A 21,093-nucleotide genomic window follows, 5' to 3' on the forward strand; every position below is an offset into this window, starting at 1 on the left:
CAACTCTCATGTCCTCACTTTAACCTTGTAAAATGTATTAACATAAAAAGCAGTTTAAATAAAATAAAAAATATATAAAAAAAAATAAATCATATTCCTAGACCCCTTGTTAATCAAGGGTTGGGCAATAAGGGCAATAGGATTAAATCTTAGGGTAAAGAGAATTGAACCCATCTTGGTCCCCCCTAACCCCTGAACCAGTGGGATTAGAAGGTTTAACAATTTAACCCTTTGGGGAAGCATATTCCCACCATGCCTCCTCCTCCTTCCATTACTCCCAATCTTTTGGGATGGAGGTGGTTAAGTGCTAACAAGAAAACAGATCCATCCAATGCACCCTTTGGGTGCCAGGAGGTTGGGCAGTGAAATCCATCTTTAACATAGACTTGCATTTTCAGTTGTCTTTGAGTATGATTACCAATGCTGGAGATATGGAGTTAAGAAATATAGGATTAAATATAATATCTATGTTAAATACTTACTTTAACCTTGTATGCTTTCGGCATGGCACAGTGTTTCGTACACAGGTTCCAGTTAAATAGTCCACATTTTCAACAATGACAAAAGGTGCTTCCTCTAAGGTGACAATGCTTAGATGGTTGTCGTCAGGGTCGCTGTCAGCTGTAATCCTTGGCCACACCGGATACTTCATGTTTAGGCTCCTATTTTCCCATTTCCCCACCTGTTTTTTGAAAATATGACATTTATTATTGATTGGTTCAACATAATCATTCCTAATTCATTTTCAACAATAATACCTTTCTCCAAACAATCAGTTATCTGATAAACTGACCACAAAGCAAAGTTGAGCAATATATTACTCAAAAGGTTCTATAGAGAATAAAGAACGCATTTGGTTAACACATTGGCTAACTAAATTGCATTAGATTGCAAGATTTTGCAACATATCACCAAATTTGCAGTTTTTCTTTTCACAGCTAACACAATACAGTTCTATACAATACAGTTCTATACAAAATGAAAACAGTAATAGTTTTTATTAAGTATTGTCTTATTATATTTTTATATATTATATCAGTTTTTATATATATATCTCTACTAGAATAAATTATGTAATTAAATGTATATACACATACCTGCAAGCACTGTTTCCCAGGGTCTCTGAGTCCCCTTCCTCTTTCTCTGGGCAGGAGAGCTGCATTTGGCCATGCCCAATCCCCACCCACTTTCCCTCCCACTTGCCTCCTTGCATACCTAGCCCTGCCCCACACATGGAATAACCCTGCCTCCATGTGCAGTTAGCCCTGCCCCACAAAAAGCCACTCCCCCAGAAGAGGGAGAGCTCCAGTTCAACATATATATAGATGAATGCTAATCATGTAATCAATCTACCTTAGTTGATTACAAGTTTTCCCAGAACTAGCTGTAGACAAATCAGGTGGACCAGGAATCGGCTGAATGTTTCAGAAAAGGGTCCACAACAAACTGTAATTCCTTGGATCAAAAAATATCCTCCAGAAAGGTTTACAACAATATCTGCTGTTCTTTCCTTAATAAAAGTGTTTTGATGTTACTAAGATTATGGGAAACCTAATATTTGTATGGTCATACATCAGTTTTACAAAGTTCTTTTGCTTTAACTTTTGAGTTCCTTAAGCATTGATGTAGAATTGTTTTATTAGTAAATGAACTACCCCATGTAAATCCCTGTAATGTCACTAGACATTAGATCCTAATATAATAGTTTTACGACTATATTTTTTTGCTGAAAATAACAGGAAGATAATCCTAAATGTATCCAGTTCACATTTTATCCTTCTGCTTTTTTAAGAATAGTAATGTAAACTGTATGTATTCTTTTACACAACAAATATGCCCTAGCTGTATACTTTTTTTTAAAATTTAATAATATCTCTCTAAGACTATGGTGAAGTTTTGACGGCTTAAAAGTATGCAGTACTATAATACTTTAAGAGAACAACATTGTGGCTGGATTATCTCTTTCTCCCCAAAGGACCAATTATGAAATTCCACCATGAGCCGACTTAGAAAGTGGAGAGGAACTCTGCAGAAACAGTGTACTCTGCTGACGGGAAAATATAAAGTACAATAAATCTAATAAAGGTGTTCATTGGGAGATTTCTTTTGTTTCTATAGTTCAATACTAAGAGAACAATTATTTTCAATTAAAGCTACCTGTCATCGAGGATATAAGAGGAATAATGCTAAAACAAAATATATATATGTATACTGTCCGGTATATAGATATGTATTTTACTCACCAAGAATATAATATATCATAGTATTCTATGATATATTATACATTCACTGTAATCTAGGGCACTTTAGAGTAATGCATTTATAAATGTTTCCACATTTATTGTGCTTCCTGTAATGGAATTGATTTCAAATCCTATGATAAAACATATATGAAATGTTGTAACCACGGGGAAGAAGTTATGCTAAACCTTATAAATGAATGTCCTTGTTAACAGAATAAACGGAGAATCAATAACTGATGCTCTACATGTGTTGGATCATCTGATTGTGCTAAACAAATATTACTGTTTGTATAGCCCATGAACACCCAACCCTAGCGGAATTATAAAAATATACAAAAATGTATAGATGATATGTTACATGCTGTAAACTAAAAGTTGTAGACCTTGGCACCTGCACTATCCTTGTTTTTTCAAGCTATGGATAAGGTTTCAATGCAGGATTAATAAAGTAGTGTGACATTCAGTTACAGGTGCGGCCATAATCCATGTTAATAAACACATTGGGCCCCAAAAGAACCCCTAGCAAAAAGGCTGTAGAAATCATGTTTCTGAATAGATGCATCTAATAAGACCAAAACCAAACAATTAATTTCTACAGGACATGCCGTTTCCACAGCAGACTCTGATTTCAGGCAATCTAAACTCAAATTTAAATACTAAAAGCGACGAAATCCATGTTTGGACCTATTGCAACATGAAGGATGATGAAGGATAGATAGTAAGAGAGAGAGAGAGACAGGAGAAGAAAGAGTGAAAATACAGAAGGAGATTTGTGTGTGAGCTGACACTTTATTCACCGTTTTACACATAATTTACACTACATCAATTACAGCAATGACAATTTTATATTTTACACCTTTATTTTTTAATTCAGTGTTTAAGTGTATGATAAGGTGGGATTGAGTGTGTAAAAGATTACTATAAGGACAACTATCCATTAATTCAGATAAGCAAGGATTATATGATAATTTAGAGCAGCTTCCATCGCAGGCACTGTGTGTGCACATTATGCCCTTCCCTTTCTCACACAAGATGTGTATGTCTCACATACTGACCCCTACCCTCCCCGCTGCCTGCCAGCATGGTCTCTGGAGTGGAGATAAGAAAATGGCTGCAGAAGGAAAATGAGCAGGTGGGTGAGGGTGGAGAGGCACAGACAGGACTAGGGGACAGAGAGAGAGAGAGAGACATATTTTTGACTAATACATTTCGATTCTAAGCTAAAAAAGGGCAGAAAACTAAATTTGTTGCCCAAAAGCTAAAAGAAAAATTTGTACAGAATGATTTTGGACCTCGTACACAAGTCTTAGAAGTAGTTACTGTCATTCAGATATTACAGAATTGGTCCCAGAGAATGTTATTATCGAGATGATGGCAATTGTTATGTTTAGAACTAGACTTGTGCATTCGTCTTCGGGCGAACATGGAAACGAACACGAAGAGTGCGTTTTCGTGTTCGTTCCGAAGACACGCCGAAGAGAAGACGGCGGCGGTAAAACGTAGGCGAAGACGAAGACACACACCACGAAGATCTTCGTGATCGTCTTCGTCTTCGTCTACCATTCTCCCCCCCTCTTCTAACTTACCTTGTCTTCGCGGCTTCGTGGCAGTTCCCGGAAGTGGAAATCCGCAGGTTCGCCGTCACGGGTTACAGGGCAGTGCGAATGAGCTTATTGGTCGCCTACAGGGACCTCCTCTGGCAGAGGAAGACCCTGCAGGTGACCAATAGGCTCACTCGCACGGTCTTTGTAACCCCTGCCAGGGAACCTATGGATTTCCGCTCCCGTTAACCCCTTCGATGCTGCGTTATCTAACACAGCATCGAAGGGGTTAACGGGAGCGGAAATCCATAGGTTAAAGGGCCGTTCAAGCGACCAATAGGCTCACTTGCACGGCCCCTTAACCCTTTAAAAAATAAAGTTAACCCCTAACTAATTGAACAGGGAGGGAGACCAGTGGGATCTGCCGGGTAAGTTGCAGCATTGAGGTTTTAAAACCCCAATGCTGCAACTTACCCTGCCGATGCCACTGATCTCCCTCCCTGTTCAATTAGTTAAATGTCCGTACGAGCGACTTTATTGGTCGCTCGTACGGACATTTAATTAATTGAACAAGGAGGGAGACCAGTGGGATGTGCCGGGTAAGTTGCAGCATTGGGGATTTAAAACCCCAATGCTGCAACTTACCCTGCCGATGCCACTGGTCTCCCTCCCTGTTCAATTAGTTAAATGTCCGTACGATCGACTTTATTGGTCGCTCGTACGGACATTTAGCCCGGCACAGACTAACTAATTGAACAGGGAGGGAGACCAGTGGCATCAGCAGGGTAAGTTGCAGCATTGGGGTTTTAAAACCCCAATGCTGCAACTTACCCTGCCGATGCCACTGGTCTCCCTCCCTGTTCAATTAGTTAAATGTCCGTACGATCGACTTTATTGGTCGCTCGTACGGACATTTAGCCCGGCACAGACTAACTAATTGAACAGGGAGGGAGACCAGTGGCATCAGCAGGGTAAGTTGCAGCATTGGGGTTTTAAAACCCCAATGCTGCAACTTACCCTGCCGATGCCACTGGTCTCCCTCCCTGTTCAATTAGTTAAATGTCCATACGATCGACTTTATTGGTCGCTCGTACGGACATTTAACCCGGCACAGACTAACTAATTGAACAGGGAGGGAGACCAGTGGCATCGGCAGGGTAAGTTGCAGCATTGGGGTTTTAAAACCCCAATGCTGCAACTTACCCTGCCGATGCCACTGGTCTCCCTCCCTGTTCAATTAGTTAAATGTCCGTACGAGCGACTTTATTGTTCGCTCGTACGGACATTTAATTAATTGAACAGGGAGGGAGACCAGTGGGATGTGCCAGGTAAGTTGCAGCATTGGGGTTTTAAAAGTCTGCACGAGCAACCAACAGAGTGGCTCGTGCAGACTTTTAAAACCCCAATGCTGCAACTTACCCGGCACATCCCACTGGTCTCCCTGTTCTATCAGTTAATAAATGATAGAACAGGGAGACCAGCGGGATCTGCCGGAAAATTACGGCACCAGGAGTTTAACAGTCTGAACGAGCGACCCTATTGGTCGCCAGCAGGGGGCTCGTCTGCCATCAACCAATGGCAGACGAGCCCCCTGCTGACGACCAATAGAGTTGCTCATACGGACATTTAAACTCCTGGCGCCAGAGCGGCTTTAACCCCGTTTTAACCCCTTAACCGGGGAAAACGAAGAAAACCCGAACACGAAGAATGTCCGCGAATATTCGCCCGAAGAGAAGACAGGACCAGGCGAATATTCGCAGAAAACGAAGTTGTTTTTTTTTGCCGAAGACGAGCACGAAGACGAACACGAAGAGCCCCCTGGTGCCCAAGTCTATTTACTGACCACCCCCTTGGAACCTGAAAGATGCACAACCTGTGAGAAATCACTTACCTTTTTCAGGTTACATTGAGCGATGATCTGAAAACCAATTCCTGTTTGGGGAATGCAGGGGCAGGAGAGGTATGGGGTACATGCGTACCCAAAGGTTTTTTCACTCCTTCACCCCAGTGAAAACCAAAGACAATTTCAATTATTTTTAAATCCCCCATCCTATCACCAACAACATGGAGGTGAGGTACATCATGGGGTCTGTGCCTCCCACACGGTATTTTATATATTTAAACCCCTCATACCCCTGAGGACGGAATGAGAATGTGAGCGTATACTTTGGCACTATATCACCTAATTTAATTATTCCCCAACCCACTGTCCACTGTGAAAAGTGATAAGGGGGTGTCAGCCCTCTTGGTTGATAAAAGTGTTTTTGTAAATGTGTTTACTTGTACATTTATTCATTGATATTAAACTTGTACAAGCTTCTAGAAGAACATGTTAATTCTCCTTGTATAAGCATGTCCTCCACCTGAAACTTACAAAAAATAAAATTGTAGAGACTCACATGAACTCCCAAGCACCTCTGAATGCACATGCTGCATTGCGAGTATTAGCATGCAAAAGGCATTTGGCCTTAGTCAAGTTCAGTTAACAGAGTTAACTCTTAACTGACCACACAGTGAATAGACCAAAATAGACAAGACAGTTTGATGACAATGCTGTTGCTTTGTTGCAATTATTTAATAACCACAAAATCATCATAAGAATTGCTATTCATTGACAACTCGAACTATAAATATTCCCGTTGCCTTTACAGATTTTTTTTCTTATTGTGTACTGTTAATTTTTGAAGGAAATCTGTTTAAACATTCCAAATTAATTCCAGATTATTTTAAATCATAGTATGGTATGCTTTTGACTTTTTATTTAAAGGGCATGAAGGTGGGGATGGAAAGACTTATCACATTGCTACTCCCTCCCCCAATAAGATTTTCTCTGGATGCTATGAAAAAGTAAGTTGCAAGGTCATAACTGGCATTTGTTACAAAATCGATTGTTCTCAAAACAATGGTGCATGCAAAGAAGCCAACAGTTTTATATAATTGCACACTGTGTACTATTCCCCTTTCATGAAGCACATTGTTTAAAAAGGAAACACAGCTGCCATAATGTACATACATAAAAGGATCCCTCTATTTCATTTATTTCATAAATAGAAACTTAACTTGCCTTTTCCCACTCTCTTTCAGTGTTCAGCAGTATAACAACCAATTTTGGAATTGCTTGATAACCGTCTTCTGTAAAGGACAAATCTTTGCCATCCCAAGTCAAATTTGTCATAAAGCTGCCAATGGAAAAAGTGAATGAGACAGTTAACAAAAAAATGGATTCAATAATGCTATTAAAATAAATGCAAATAACGGCATGAATACAGCAAAGGAAAAGGATCTACAATACCAAAATGGCATGTTTTTGAGCATTACTTCAAACTCAACTTATTTTACAAGTGAAACTTACAAGTTTATAAGATCAGTAAAAAGGTATATTTTTTTGTGTTTGTTTAAAAATGTGTGTATTTTCTGTTTTAAATACATGATGAAAGTCCAAAGAATAGCCAACCAAAAGATTATAAACTGTGATGCTTTGACTTGATCCCATCTTATGTAAATCATCATAGTTAGAGAAATTCAAATACATGGAATCTGAGAACTTTACATTTTTTTCTTGTTGACTAAATAAAAGTAATTAACCAAAGACTCCATTAGTAATCTTTCAAAATAAAAAAGGTCTGCGGTTGCTATTGGAGTTAGAAAATTATTTCTGGTGAGAATGTGCAAGGAGCATACTGCAATATTCCTCTGCTTTCAGTAGAGGAAGCTAAAGGAGGGGCTAAGTAATGTCACTGCTAATTTACATGCAGTAAAATTCACTAGAGTTCATACAAAATGGGCACCAATATGTATTTAACATGAAAATATGACTACAGCGCTCCCCATTAAATATATGTGTTTAGAGTCTGGGTATGATAGTGTGTTTTTGGGTTAGTGTGGCTTTGCCTATGTTAGTATGTGTGTGTGTCTGGGCATGTTAGTTTGTGGACATGCGTCTTTGGGTATGTTAGTATGTTTGCGTCTGGTTATATTAGTTTGTTTACCTGGGTATGTTTGTGTGGGTGTGTATGTTACTGTGTGTGTATGTTAGTGTGTGTGCATGTGTGTTGAGTGTGTGTGTTCGGGATCAGGTTCTGGATTCACCCCTTTTCTCTTAAATGTATTTACTGTACCTAAGTAGACTCATAAAACAATTAAACAGGATGTTAACGAACTGCATGATGTTTAAAATGATGTTTATTAAAATGCATTTCAAAACAAACCATGTGGTCATCCCTGTTTCCCAAATATTCCCTTCCTTAGATATTGGATAGAAATTGTGCTGTAGCTGTGATCCCCAAGCCCAGTAATAAAAATGTATGCTTGGTTCCTTCACAAATTGAGGCAAGAAATTATCTTTCAGTATTCCCAAAAAATATTCCCCATGGCTGTAGCACATATTTCATTTCTTCAATCAATGTCAGGATAATTAAAATTACCATAATTTCTTTACCTTTATAAAATTAACTTTCATTAATTAAAACTGGCTTCCCCAAGTTCATTAACATCTAGTGGTATATAACAAATTCCTGCTAGTGCTTTCTGATCAATTCTTCTCCTACTAATAGTTTCTACCCACAAGGATTTAACAGCTTCACTACTTCTTCCACTTGTCACGTTCTGCCCAGGCTGCGGAGCTGCATATCTGTCTTGCTTCAGTTTCCCTGTTTTGCTTCGATCCATTCCTGGATTTCCTTTTGCTCTGTTCTGATCTTCCATTCCTTGCTTCTGCTTCAGCTCTTTGCTTCAGCTCTGTTTCCTTTATAAGGTGTGCCCCACCTGTGTGTTCTGTTTGTCTCAGTCTGCAGTCCAACGTATGTCTCAGTGCTAGGTGTTTTGATTACATGTTTGGTTTGTTTCGTACCACTGTCAGCCGGGATTAGCGTTAGGACCCACCGTCATTGGAGTACTTTGGTGTAGTGGTGGGCTAAGCATACTCTGGCCATATGATGTGACGGAATCTCCAATTGTTATCATATAGTTCTAGGCTAGTTCCTGTATTCATGTTTGTCTTTCTCTTATGTACCTTTACCCTTCGTCCTTGTATCATCTGAGGATTCTGGTTCCTCTCTCCTCTCCCTTTGTCCTAGTCAATATGGCCTATCCTTGCTTAAAGGAGAAGCGTCCGAGGATTCCGGCTCCTCACTCCTTCCCCTGTGTTCCTTGCCTTGTTCCCTGTCCTTTGTTGTGCCCTGTATCATGTATATCTTGTCTAGTAATGTTTATTCCTTGTCTGGTTCACTGTAGTGCCCTGTAACATGTATGTCTTGTCTGGTTATGTTTCGTGCCTGGTCTCCCTGTCCCTTGCTTGTTATGTTTCTGCTATATCCTTTGCTTAGCTTCCATACTCCCAGCCTGCAGCATCCTGCACGTGATTCCAGTGATATGTTTCATGCCTGCTCCAGGGTGCCTGCAGGATATCACTTTGTTTCATTCTGGACTTCATCCGCTGCTATATCAGGGCGCTGGTGTTTGGCTGCACAACCCTAGGTGCTCAACACCTGGGTGAGTGTGGTCGCCCTACAACCAGGCCCTGTCTAACTCCACTACTGCACACAATCTTTGGGCGCGCTGGGTCCTTTCAGTCATCTGTTTGGACCCAGTCCGTGACACCACTGCATGAAAAAATGCCATCTCCTAAATGAGACATTACAACTAGTTTCATATATATTCTAATATCCCTATCCGTCCTGAAAAAGTATGTAACCCACCACATTGCTTCACTGGTCATGAGCATCACCCCAGCACGTTTCTGATAATTTTATCACATGGTACTGTTTGCAGCTAAGAGCCGTGGTTCCTGTTAATCCCTCCATGACCAAGGGTATTTAACACTAGACTTGTGCATTCGTCTTCGGGCGAACATGAAAACTAACACGAAGACACGCCAAAGAGAAAACAGCGGCGGTAAAACGTAGGCGAAGACCTTTGTGATCGTCTTCGTCTACCACTCTCCCTCCCTTCTAACTTACCTTGGCATCGCGGCATTGCGGCAGTTCACGGAAGTGGAAATCCGCAGGTTCGCCGTCACGGGTTACAGGGCATTGCGAATGAGCCTATTGGTCGCCTACAGGTCGCCTAATAGGTTCACTCGCACGGCCTTTGTAACCCCTGACAGCGAACCTATGGATTTCCGCTCCTGTTAACCCCTTTGATGCTGCGTTAGATAACGGGAGCGGAAATCCGTAGGTTAAAGGGCCGTGCAAACGACCAATAGGCTCACTCGCACGGTGTCACAACCGGGGTACAGGTTCTGGATCCGCGTTGCAGAATCAGTGCCCTCTGGAGGAGAGAGGACGTACTGCCACCAGGCACAGGAGACAGATCGTACACCACCAAGAATAATGAAAGGTGGAACTCAGGAACAAAAAAAAAAATAATAATAATAATAACGGTATCCTCGGGGTCAGGCAAAAGAGTAGTCGGGGTCACAAGCAAAGGTCAGGGCAGGCAGCAATATAACGGAGGTCAGGTTCAAGCAGGAGTCAATACCAGAAAGCTTAATCAGGATTCAAACGCTAGTGAAAGGCAAAAAGGCACTAACACAGGCAATGGTGTAGTGCCAAATGAGGGTTTAAATATCCCTCCAACAATATGGATCCTCCTACCCTCCTAATTAGGGGGAGGAGGAAAAAGAATAAATGTCGCTTTAAGAGCGACATGAATATTCATGCGCGAACGGCTCTCACGACGTAGAGGCGCGCGCCCCGGAATTATCCCTCGAAATCGCCGGGGACGCGCGTCTCGCAGGAGAACGGACCCGGCGGCAGCTCACCGTGACGGCACGAGCAGGGAGCCGACTGCACGGGCTGCGTCTCGGCGTCCCTGCCGGCAGCCCGACGGAGGAGGTAACACACGGCCCCTTAAACCCTTAAGGTGCAACAAGTGCACCAGGAGATAAAAGTCTGTACGAGCGACCAACAGAGTCTCTCGTACAGACTTTAAAAACCCCAATGCTGCAACTTACCCTGCAGATCCCACTGGTCTCCCTGTTCTATCAGTTAAATGTCCGTACGAACGACCAATAAAGTCGCTTGTACGGACATTTAACTGATAGAACAGGGAGACCAATGGCATCTGCCGGACAAGTTACGGCATCAGGAGTTTAACAGTCTGTACGAGCGACCCTATTGGTCGCCAGCAGAGGGCTCGTCTGCCATCAACCATTGGCAGACGAGCCCCCTGCTGACGACCAATAGAGTTGCTCATACGGACATTTAAACTCCTGGCGCCAGAGCTGCTGCGGTACGCGTTAACCCCGTATTAACCCCTTAACTGGAAAAAACGAAGAAAGACCGAACACGAAGAATGTCCATGAATATTCGCCCGAAGAGAAGACAGGAACAGGCGAATATTTGTGGAATACGAAGATTTTTTTTCCCACGAAGACGAACACGAAGAGCCCCCTGGCGCCCAAGTCTATTTAACAGAACTGTTTTTTACAGAACAGATATATCTAAATCTAAATGACATAAGTGCAGTCGACGGTTGGATATTTTTCTCTTTGCTCATGAGTAATAAACTTATTTTGTATGACGCAAGTGTGCTTATTGCATAAGTTTGTCAACATGTATTGGAACGGTACCACGCCGTTACCAACATGGCAGCTGCCATTTTTAGACCCCCTCCACATACTTTAGTGTTTAGATTCTACCCTTGATAAAGGCTTATAGGGATCTCACGGTCTGTCGGCCTCTACTGTCTGTATCTGTCATTTCTGTGGCGTTTTTCATCTACTTAATGTATATTTACTTGTATAATTTGGTTCATATGTTTACAACTTAGAGGTTCTCTCAAATCTCCGCACTGCAAAAAACGTACTATGACATCCTTATGAGTTCATAAAGTACATCCTTCTATGTAAAGAGGTTAAACTTTTTTGCATATGCAAGCATACATTTTAGGTAACTTGTATGATTCTTTGGGGATTTAAGTGTTAAACTAAACTCTACTCAGTTAACAACAAGCTCCTCACATGATTGCCGATCTCTCTCAGTAGTGCAATTTGCCTCTGCAGATTCTCAATATGAGCTTCCAGAGAGGCCACTCGTTCAGGTTTGTCACTGATATATGCATCGTGGAACAGCTGTTCCAGGCATTTACACATATGGCCATACACTTAGATTTGCCAATTAGGAAGCTATTATGTCCAAACACAAGTTTGAATAAATAACTTTCTCCAACCAACATTACCCCAGCATCTCAACATATGCAACAGCAATGGACCCCAAACCCCTCTCACTTGATGACATCACTCATGCAAAGAGAATACTGTTATGTAACTATAACGGGTTTTTCATCCTAAACATCACACCTCCTTCCTTTCCATAAATATAATAAATAATAGAAATAATATCTAATTATAAAATAACGTTAAGATTTCCCTTAACCACGGATAACAAATAAATAACATTGTATACAGTAGTCATTTCCTAAGTCTTCATCGTTTCAAGTCTTGCATCTGTCCATTCATTTAGAGCCACACAGGGGGGTTCCTGATTTTGTGAGGTTTTTCCTTATGCATTAAATTCCCTTCTTATTGATGCTGGTTTTGCAGAAATTGAATTTTGTAGTTGGGTTTCTTTTCTTTTTTGGGGAATATTCCCAAAGTCAAATCCATCAATCCAATTGCAACCAAACATTGGGACCAATCCTTCTCTAATACAAACAATGGTAACACTTCAGTAACATTTTGTTACTGTAACTGTCGCACATCCCAGGGGAGTCTATAATGAACATGTTTGAATGAATACAAGTTTTACTTTTGAGCATGCCATCCATATTAACTTTCTTTCCATCAGTTAGAAATGCAATGTCGATTCCTGATGTACTCCTGCTTATTGTGTGATGTCTCAGAGTCTCGTCCTTGTCTGAATTTGATGAATCATGTTGAAAATCCATTTTGTATGTTTCCTTCCTAGCAGTTAATTTTGTTACAGTCCTTTTATCCTTTAAACTCCGACAAACGAGCTTAAAATGACCCTGTTTACCACCATTATGACGATATACATCTCCATTTTTGATTCTGCAAAATCAAACATCATGCCTGCTGCTCCACATCTGTAACAAAAATTGGCCATTGAATTTGAAGATTTAAAACTTTGGTTTGTGTTCGGAGTTGCACATTTGTGTCTCACAATATTAGTTTGTTGTATATTTCATTCCATCGAGAAATTGGCAACAGAAGACTGCAATGTTTCTGCCTCTTTCACAGCTTGCTCCATAATTGCAGTTATTTCCTGCGCTCTTTTAAAAGTCAGATCATCCTCCGTCAATAATTTCCTTTGAATAGCTGCTGCTTTAAGGCCCATAACAAATTGGTCTCACAGGGCTATTGATAAATAGTTCCCAAAATTACAGGCGCTAGCTAATTTACGTATGGCCACTGTAAATGATTTCATATCTTCATGTGGCGCCTGCTGCCTACTATAACATTTGTAATGCTCTGCAATTTCTAGTGGCTTTGGGTTAAAATAATGACTTAAAATTGCATTTATCTCTTCAAAAGTTTTAGATGCTGGTTTTTAAGGGTATACTAAATCACGTAATGCATTGTACATCTTTTTACCCACGGCAACACAGACACACACGCTTTCCATCTGTTACGTTGTTTGCAATTAAATACTGATCAAGTCTTTCCATCCAGGATAACCAGGTTTCTGATCCTGCATCAAATTCGCCAACCACAACCATTCGTCTAGACAATATTTAACTACGTTAGAGTATGAATCTTCAGGCTTTAATTACTAATTATTAACAACAGTGTTCTTCACAGTATTGCACAGTTTTGTTAGTTATTTATTCTTAAAGCAGTGTTCCTGCTAGATATGTTTGTTGAGGATATATGCTTTATCTCTTTTACTCTGGCACTGCTGGATATTCAGTTTAACGTCACGCTGTCACATCAGGGTTACGTCACAGAATTCATTATTTTTCCATCCATGAGGAAATCCAGATCCTCGTCGGATCTATTATGTCTAACACGAGGTTGGCATAATGACTGTTTATTGCTTAGAGTTCTTTTCAGCTTCTTCAGCCAACATTACTCCAGCATCCCAACATACGTAACAGCAATCGACCCCCAAACCCCTCCCACTTGATGACATCACTCATGCAAAGAAATCATCCCAAATACCGCAGTAGCACTCATCATAAATAAACATGAAATTACAAATGATTGTATTTGTTACCCCACCAACTTCATAGCTCACACTCATTTTGCCACCTGAATGGATGCACGCACAGAGGAAATGGGCACCCGACGCCGTGTGAGCCATGCATTAGTATGAGAGCAGAGACACGCAAATAAAAGTGACCCACTTCCCCTGTGGTCTTTACTATTGAGGCGGACCCTTAAGTAGCACTTTAAGGAAGGAGTTTGGGTGCCCCCACCTTAAATCTTACAGAGGGGCCCTTGAATTTTTTCACGAAATATTTTTGTTACACCACTGACTATAAGGTCCCCCTAAATTTGGGCTCCTTAGAAACTTTCTTCTCTACTTGGTAGTTAAGAATGCTGCTTACATATAAACATGAGAAAAGGGGAGCTAATTGATTAAACATTTTCATAGGGAAAAAAAAGAAACACTTACTTTAAAAATTATATCTAGCAGTAGATAGGAAACAATGTACGCTAAAATTGGTTTACAGATCCATTCTTACACTTGGACTGTGATAGGCAAGCCATCCTTTTAAATATTCTTTCCGAGTGGAGACATGAATTATAATAAAACAGTCTGTAACAACTCGGTTAAGTAAAAAGCGGTTCGCTCTCATTTTTCCTCACAAATAATTCCTGTCTCTAATATAACATTTATCTGAACACAACAGTCTGTTGAATTTGAGTACAAAATTACACAGAGCCATCTGGAAAGGTGAAGGAAAAAACCAGCAACGTAATATGGGTTTCAGAAGCAAAGCGCATGCAGCAAAGAAAAGGCAATACATTTTTTGCATAGAAAACATAAATTTTAATTTCGTTCGCAATTCTTTATCAATTATAAAATGGTCTTTTATAATTTATAATGACAATTTGACCACTGAATACATATGTCCTTGTCGGCCTAGACCAATATGGATCCACATGTATAATTTGTGGATGTAGAAGTCACATAAACTTAGGGGTCAAGATCTGGGAATTCATGGTCACCAATAAATATATCATGACAGATTTTACTCACACCTGGCCCATTTTTGCCCACTTGATAAAAACAATGCTAAACTAGGCCCCAGATGTACTAAGTGATTTAAAAGTCATATTCTTACACTTCTGACAACATTCCACAAGGTTTAATATCCTACCTGATGTAAAAAGTCAGATCTTTTTATTTGGTTAAAGTAGCTGTGCTGCTAAATCAAGACAATTTTATCACTATTATTAGAGATAGTTAACCTACACATAAAATGTAATATTTCATGTCTTACTTGCGAAACGTGTGAGACGGTGGTTCATTTCTTTCATTTTGACCATAGCAGCTTGTCTTAGGTTCTGGAATCACTGAATACTTTTTCAAAATCGCTGATGCAGCTGTGGTTATAATTCCAAGGCCATCCCTCACTCTTGCTTCAAGTCCATAATCCCAGTTGTCATAAGAAACAGAAATTAACCCAGATGGGAATTCATATGGAATAATGTCCGTGTTACCCGTTACCACACCAGGAACAATCCAGATGTAACCATATCCCATAAGGCCAAGGGACCGAGCTTCCTCAAAAATGTAGACTGCTTCATCCTTGGAACAATAAAGCAGTATTACAGAAGAATGAATTTTCTTCAGTTGAGTTAGCGTTTTTGCATCAGCATACAATGTATCCAGAGTAATGATATTCTGTACCTCCCAGCCAACAAAACTATTTTCTACAGTGGTTTTTATGAAACTTATAAAGTCTCGAAATCCCGGAAATGTACTTGTTATTATAGAGAAGATGTGCCAGTCATATTCTTCCATGATGTTAAGCATGACAATTGCTTGTTGTTTAATGGAAGCTCCAAACTGGAAGAAAGTGGACATTTCATCCTGTAAATAATAAACAGAACTAGTTAAGTAGATAGCAACACTAGTAAAAAAATTGCAAAATACTACTTATGTATCTAAACACATACAATGTCTTCATTAGATATATATATATATATATATATATATATATATATATATATATATGGTTCTGTGGTACAGGTGTACACCGAATGTTCATCAGTGCTTGGCGGAAACAGGCTGCCACCATGTTAGAACATAAAACCAAGTAATGAAATGCTTATGCTTTGGTTTTTTTCAACAGAATGAAACCTCTGATTTCGTTGGGCATATAACCAAAAGACACAATAACAACCACCTCAGACTATAGCAGTACCAGGAATATGTGTCATGTAGGATGCTTGTCCATATTACCCCAGTCCCAGGGGTTTTTGGTACTTCAAGCCAAGGAGCAATTTTGCCATTTTTGCGGTATGTCGGTTCAGCAATTATTCCCCTTTTCTGCAAATAGTGTATACATGTAATTGAATTGAGTTACCTGTGCTCCCTGCATTACCTCAATATGTAAATAAATAAAAGACCTATTATGCTTACCTTCAGATAATTTCCATGGGCACTTGCAGGAGGGGGCAAGATTGAGAAACTGTCCTTCTGGATAGTCCCTGAAAGATCCTCCTTTTGGCAGAGCCAAGCGTTTAGCAGAACCGTTTGCATTTAGTGTCGTTGTTGTCCTCTTTTAACCTATACTGTCCCCTCTGATTGGAGGCACCTATGTATAATATCATATCCAGCACTCCACATCTCTTAGACTTAATGGAATGCGGGAAGCCAACAGAAGCTACACCAATCACAGGAGATACCCCAGGGTATTGATAGAAGATGAAGAGAGGATGTTGTCGTTCAGTAGTATCAACGTATCTCTAGGCAGTGCCTATAAACCTTCGCTTAATATGGAAACTATGGAGAATATTTAAGGGCTTACTGCTATAAACGTCTTAAAATCAATATAACAGATAATGGTTGGTTACACAATTTACAGAAATACTCTTTTATTGTATCATATATTATATTTACTATAGGCCTTATCCCACATAAAGCACAGACAAAGGCCATTGGAAAAGTATGATTGCAATGAATTTATATTTAATGTGCTTATGACTGTAGCAGTAAGCATTTTAAGGGCTGTCTAAACTAAACTACTACTATCTTTCTAAACTACTTTATATACACATTTTACATCAGCGGCTGGATTGTCATTGTCACATATTAATTGTAGTAAACGTTTCATAGATATTACCAATTATTAATTTATTAATGATGTAGGTTCTGCACTCCAGCATCGAAGAGGTTTTCCTCCCTGGCTTTCCTAAAGTAGCTTACCATTTGTAGTCCCTGTCTGAGCTCCCCAGCTCCAGACACGCTGTGTTTTTTTACATTATGTGGCCCAGTAGCCATCCAAAAATCTTTGTGGCAGCAGGCTTAGTAGAGGAGGCTTCCAAGATAGCTCCAGGACAGGTGACTTACCAGGAGATTTTCTGGCAGACCAGTCCCTGTGTTTATGTCGGTAAGCGATATATCAGGCTCATAGCAGATAGGAAGATCTGAGAGAGAGCATAGTTTCTTTATTTGTCTGTTTTTGTATTGGTTTACCAAAGTTCCACATTGTATGGGAAATCAAATGAAGGGGGAACATGACCTTTGCAAAAGAAAGCTGGATAATTTGTACCCTATACAAATTTTATATACATTTAAATGGCAAAAACCTATCAATGCCTGCATTTACACCACATGACAAGTGTTCCTAGTAAATATTATGATCAAGGCCAACATTTAGACATTTAAAGAATTATTTCTTGCAAGGGATGGGGAAGTCAATGGAATGAAGGCTGTTTCTGCCTCTGCATTTAATTATCAAACAGTGAAATTCAGTAGAGTGGGTTTTAATGTTTATTCCAACCTCCAGTCGTCAAGGCTATCCATGCTTTCTCTATATTGCCAAAATGCACATATTGCTCTGATATCAGCACAGATTGGTATTCAAGGACTGATATAGGACTGATATAGCTGCCTTTTCGTATGTAAATACTTAAATCCTGGACTGTTGGGGCCTTGGGGATAGCCTAATGCCTTAGGGCAAGGGTGTCCAACCTGCGGCCCTCCAGCTGCTGCGGAGGAGTATGGGAGATGTAGTCCTGCAGCCGCTGGAGGGCCGCAGGTTGGACACCCTTGCCTTAGGGGCTATTTGAAGTGTCTTGCGTAATTGATTCTTACATTTTATTTTTACTTCAAAAATATTTTTCCACCAGATTTTATCATGTGCATTTCCAAGTTATATTCTTGGCATTAATAAAAAATGTAATATGTTATTTGATGACCTATAACAAGTTATTAAAGTGTTTCCTGGTAATATAACAATAATGTCAAACCTAATATTTTGTTATTTCTTATGATGGTTACTGGAATAAGATCTGTGTTAATGTGAAAACCAAGAAATAAAACGGTTGATTTCAGTCTTAATTTCGGTGCATCCATGTGAGACTACATTTACCACAAACATCTGCATAAGCAGACATTATCCAAGTGTGTCTGGAAAATGTTTATCTAATGAGGTGATTCCTTTTCTTGACATCAGAAAGGAAATCACAAAGAATATCGAATGAGTCTCCTATTTACACATTTCCAACCGCCATGCAACGCTTCTCACCAAGGTAATTTTTTGCTTCAATAATTGTGTAAATATTAGCGGAGTATCATTTACAAAACGTCAAGTGTAGTCAAGTTGGCAGGTAAGACAGTTTAGGACCAAAACTTGTGATTTTGGAGTCAGGAAGGAATTTTACCTCGTTTTGAGGTACAATAAAAAAAAAACCCCTTTGATGTGGGTTCTTTTTCCTTCTTCTGGATCAAAAACAGAGTTGAACCTGATCGATATTTCAACCTAAATTACTATGTATATGGTCATATGAACAGGATATCACACTAACTCAAAATTCCAGCAATAAGTTATTGTGAAATTTGGAAATTATTCTCATTGGTATATTAATTTATTCACTATAATATAAATGTAAAATCAAGCAGCGTTTAAGAGACCAGTGATCGCATTAGTATGTATTACTTTTACATAATGATTAGTATTTAACTCGAATTTCAAAAGAGTTGTACAATTATAGTGCTTTCAGAACAGGAATAAAATCAAAAGTAACCGAGCTCTCGACATCTATTAGAATTTTTTATTACAGCTACATGCTTTAATATTAGGCATATCGTCCCTATTAGATTTTAGCAATTTATTCTTAACTGTCAGCTTTCATTACACACCAAAACCGAGTTATAAAAATGATGTACAAAATTTGTCTTAAACTGTGAAAATAAATATTGAGGTTTATTTATTAAGCTTATATGTCAGCAAATCCTATAGGGTTAATGTTAATGTTAAATAAAAGTTTAGAAATGAACAGTTTAAAAATGATAGGGCAGGGTAATAACGGAACGATAATTGTCATTTTGTCATTGTCACTAGAGATTTCACATGTGTCTGGTGACAATGACATCTCACAGGAGATTTCCTCCAAACCTCCAAAAGTTATCATCTTTTTATGTTAAAAAGGACATTGTTCTACATCCTTTTCCCAGGAATGAGAAATAACTTTGTTTGTACAAGAACTGTAAATCCCATTTTTATCATGTTTGCATGTTCCAGAAGAAGGTGGCACCCAAGGGCCTGCGATTTTCAATTTTGCGAGTAACCTTTTAGTAAGGAGAGCCACTTTTTTCTCCTACCCAGCTCTCACTCCTTGCTGATTGAGGTGAGGGGTCTAAATAATATTTAGTAAATTTGTGAGCTGGACTTTTTGTGAATAGACTCCATTTATCCCCCCCAATGGCATTATTATTTTTGGATTTTTCATATCTTTGGATATTTTTTATACCTTTATAGGTAGAAGTCTTCTCCAGCCTAGATAGTTGAAGCTTTCTATCCTATTCCTGCAACCGGGAAATGGCAAGGTAAAATTCTCAGGTATGATTTTTTGCTTGTACCTTTTTTCAACTAGTCCTTTAAGTATGATAAATAAATTAATTATAGCACCGCAAAAAGTTTTCCTCTTTACAGTAAGCTTAATAATAAACAATTTTCCTTAAGTCTTTGTTGTTTTATTGTCCAAATCAAGTCAACATTATTTACTGGCTGGAAAAGCAGAATAGTGAAACATCAATCTTAAAGCAATTTCAGTGCTGAGCTTAGCCCCTGTCTATTTTATATTGTCTCTAAGAAGGATAATGGCACTAAACCTTATTACAGACTATGTACTTAGAAAATATCTTTTTTTTTCTTGGAATTTTTTTAATTGCAGTGACTTTGTACGATTTGCTTTATTGTCACTAGTACCAGAAAGAAATTGCTCTTACCGACAAAACCACTGGAAAAAACAGTTTAGGTTGATTGCGTTAATTAATACAGTATCATTGGCTGGTATTTAAAAGCAAAGCTAACATGTGGAAACCTAAGGGAAATGTGGTTTCTTCTGCATACGGATACTGTTTATTTGCATGATTATTTTTTGTTATGTCCTCTGGATTGAAGGTGACCCTTAACATATTCACTGACAATCCCTAGAAATGCATGCAACATCACATTCTGCATTCATTTCCATTTTGTTCTTGAAGGCAGAAGGGTTAAGAGTAGCACAGTTGGAAAATGGTTAACCAAAGTATAGGTAAGCTCAAAGGATAAAAGGTTGTAAGACTCGGCGAGGAAAGGAAAAGAAAAACACAAATGTAGTGTTTTAATATTTTTTCTTGGAGGAATTGGGAGAACCAAAGAGTAGTATTTTGCATTGCCACCTTCCTACTAAATACCTCCTACAAAAAACACATTTTGCTTTTTCTGTATCCATGGGTTTTGTAGTTAATAGGGGTACAGTCAAAGGAAGGTCTTGGTGCTAGAAGGGCTCCTCAGTGGTCAGTACTGAGACCCATCATTTCAATTTGTTCATCAGTGATATTACAAGGTCTTAAAGGTAAGGTTTTTTGCAAATGACACAAAGGTCACAATTTGTTTTAAAAGAGTAGAACTGATAGATCATGATGCCATCTTCTAAAACTAGAGAGCCAGGAGATTAGATGTCATGTGAGCATGTTCTACTTTACTGAGGGTGTAGTGGATTTTAAGAACAGCCTCCCAGTAGAATTGGTAGAGTTTAATAGTGGGGCAATTAAGCATGCATGGAAGAGGCATATCTAAGTCAAGATCAAGGGTTGATTAAGGTTTGAGTCTTTACAGTGGACAGGATGAGCTGAATGGTTCTGCTGTCATATGTTTATTGGGTTATTTCTTCCCAATTAAAATAC

At 39.2% G+C, this 21,093-nt stretch overlaps 1 protein-coding gene across 1 annotated transcript in view; it reads right to left on the bottom strand.

The window, feature by feature from the left end:
- The window catches only part of LOC149282418 (glutamate receptor ionotropic, NMDA 2A-like), a 128,445-nt gene that overhangs the window by 24,117 nt on the left and 83,235 nt on the right, over nucleotides 1–21,093 (bottom strand). Inside the window, exons 2-4 of the mRNA XM_089498246.1 lie at nucleotides 15,194–15,786; nucleotides 6,849–6,963; nucleotides 483–682 (exon numbers count right to left, since the gene is read on the bottom strand). Coding sequence (XP_089354372.1) covers nucleotides 483–682; nucleotides 6,849–6,963; nucleotides 15,194–15,786 — 908 coding nt within the window. The remainder of the gene's footprint in view (nucleotides 1–482; nucleotides 683–6,848; nucleotides 6,964–15,193; nucleotides 15,787–21,093) is intronic.

Source organism: Sceloporus occidentalis, unplaced genomic scaffold, assembly GCF_023333645.1.
Source record: "Sceloporus occidentalis isolate IW3139 unplaced genomic scaffold, rSceOcc1.0.p SCAF_117, whole genome shotgun sequence".
NCBI classification, from domain to species: Eukaryota; Metazoa; Chordata; class Lepidosauria; order Squamata; family Phrynosomatidae; genus Sceloporus; species Sceloporus occidentalis.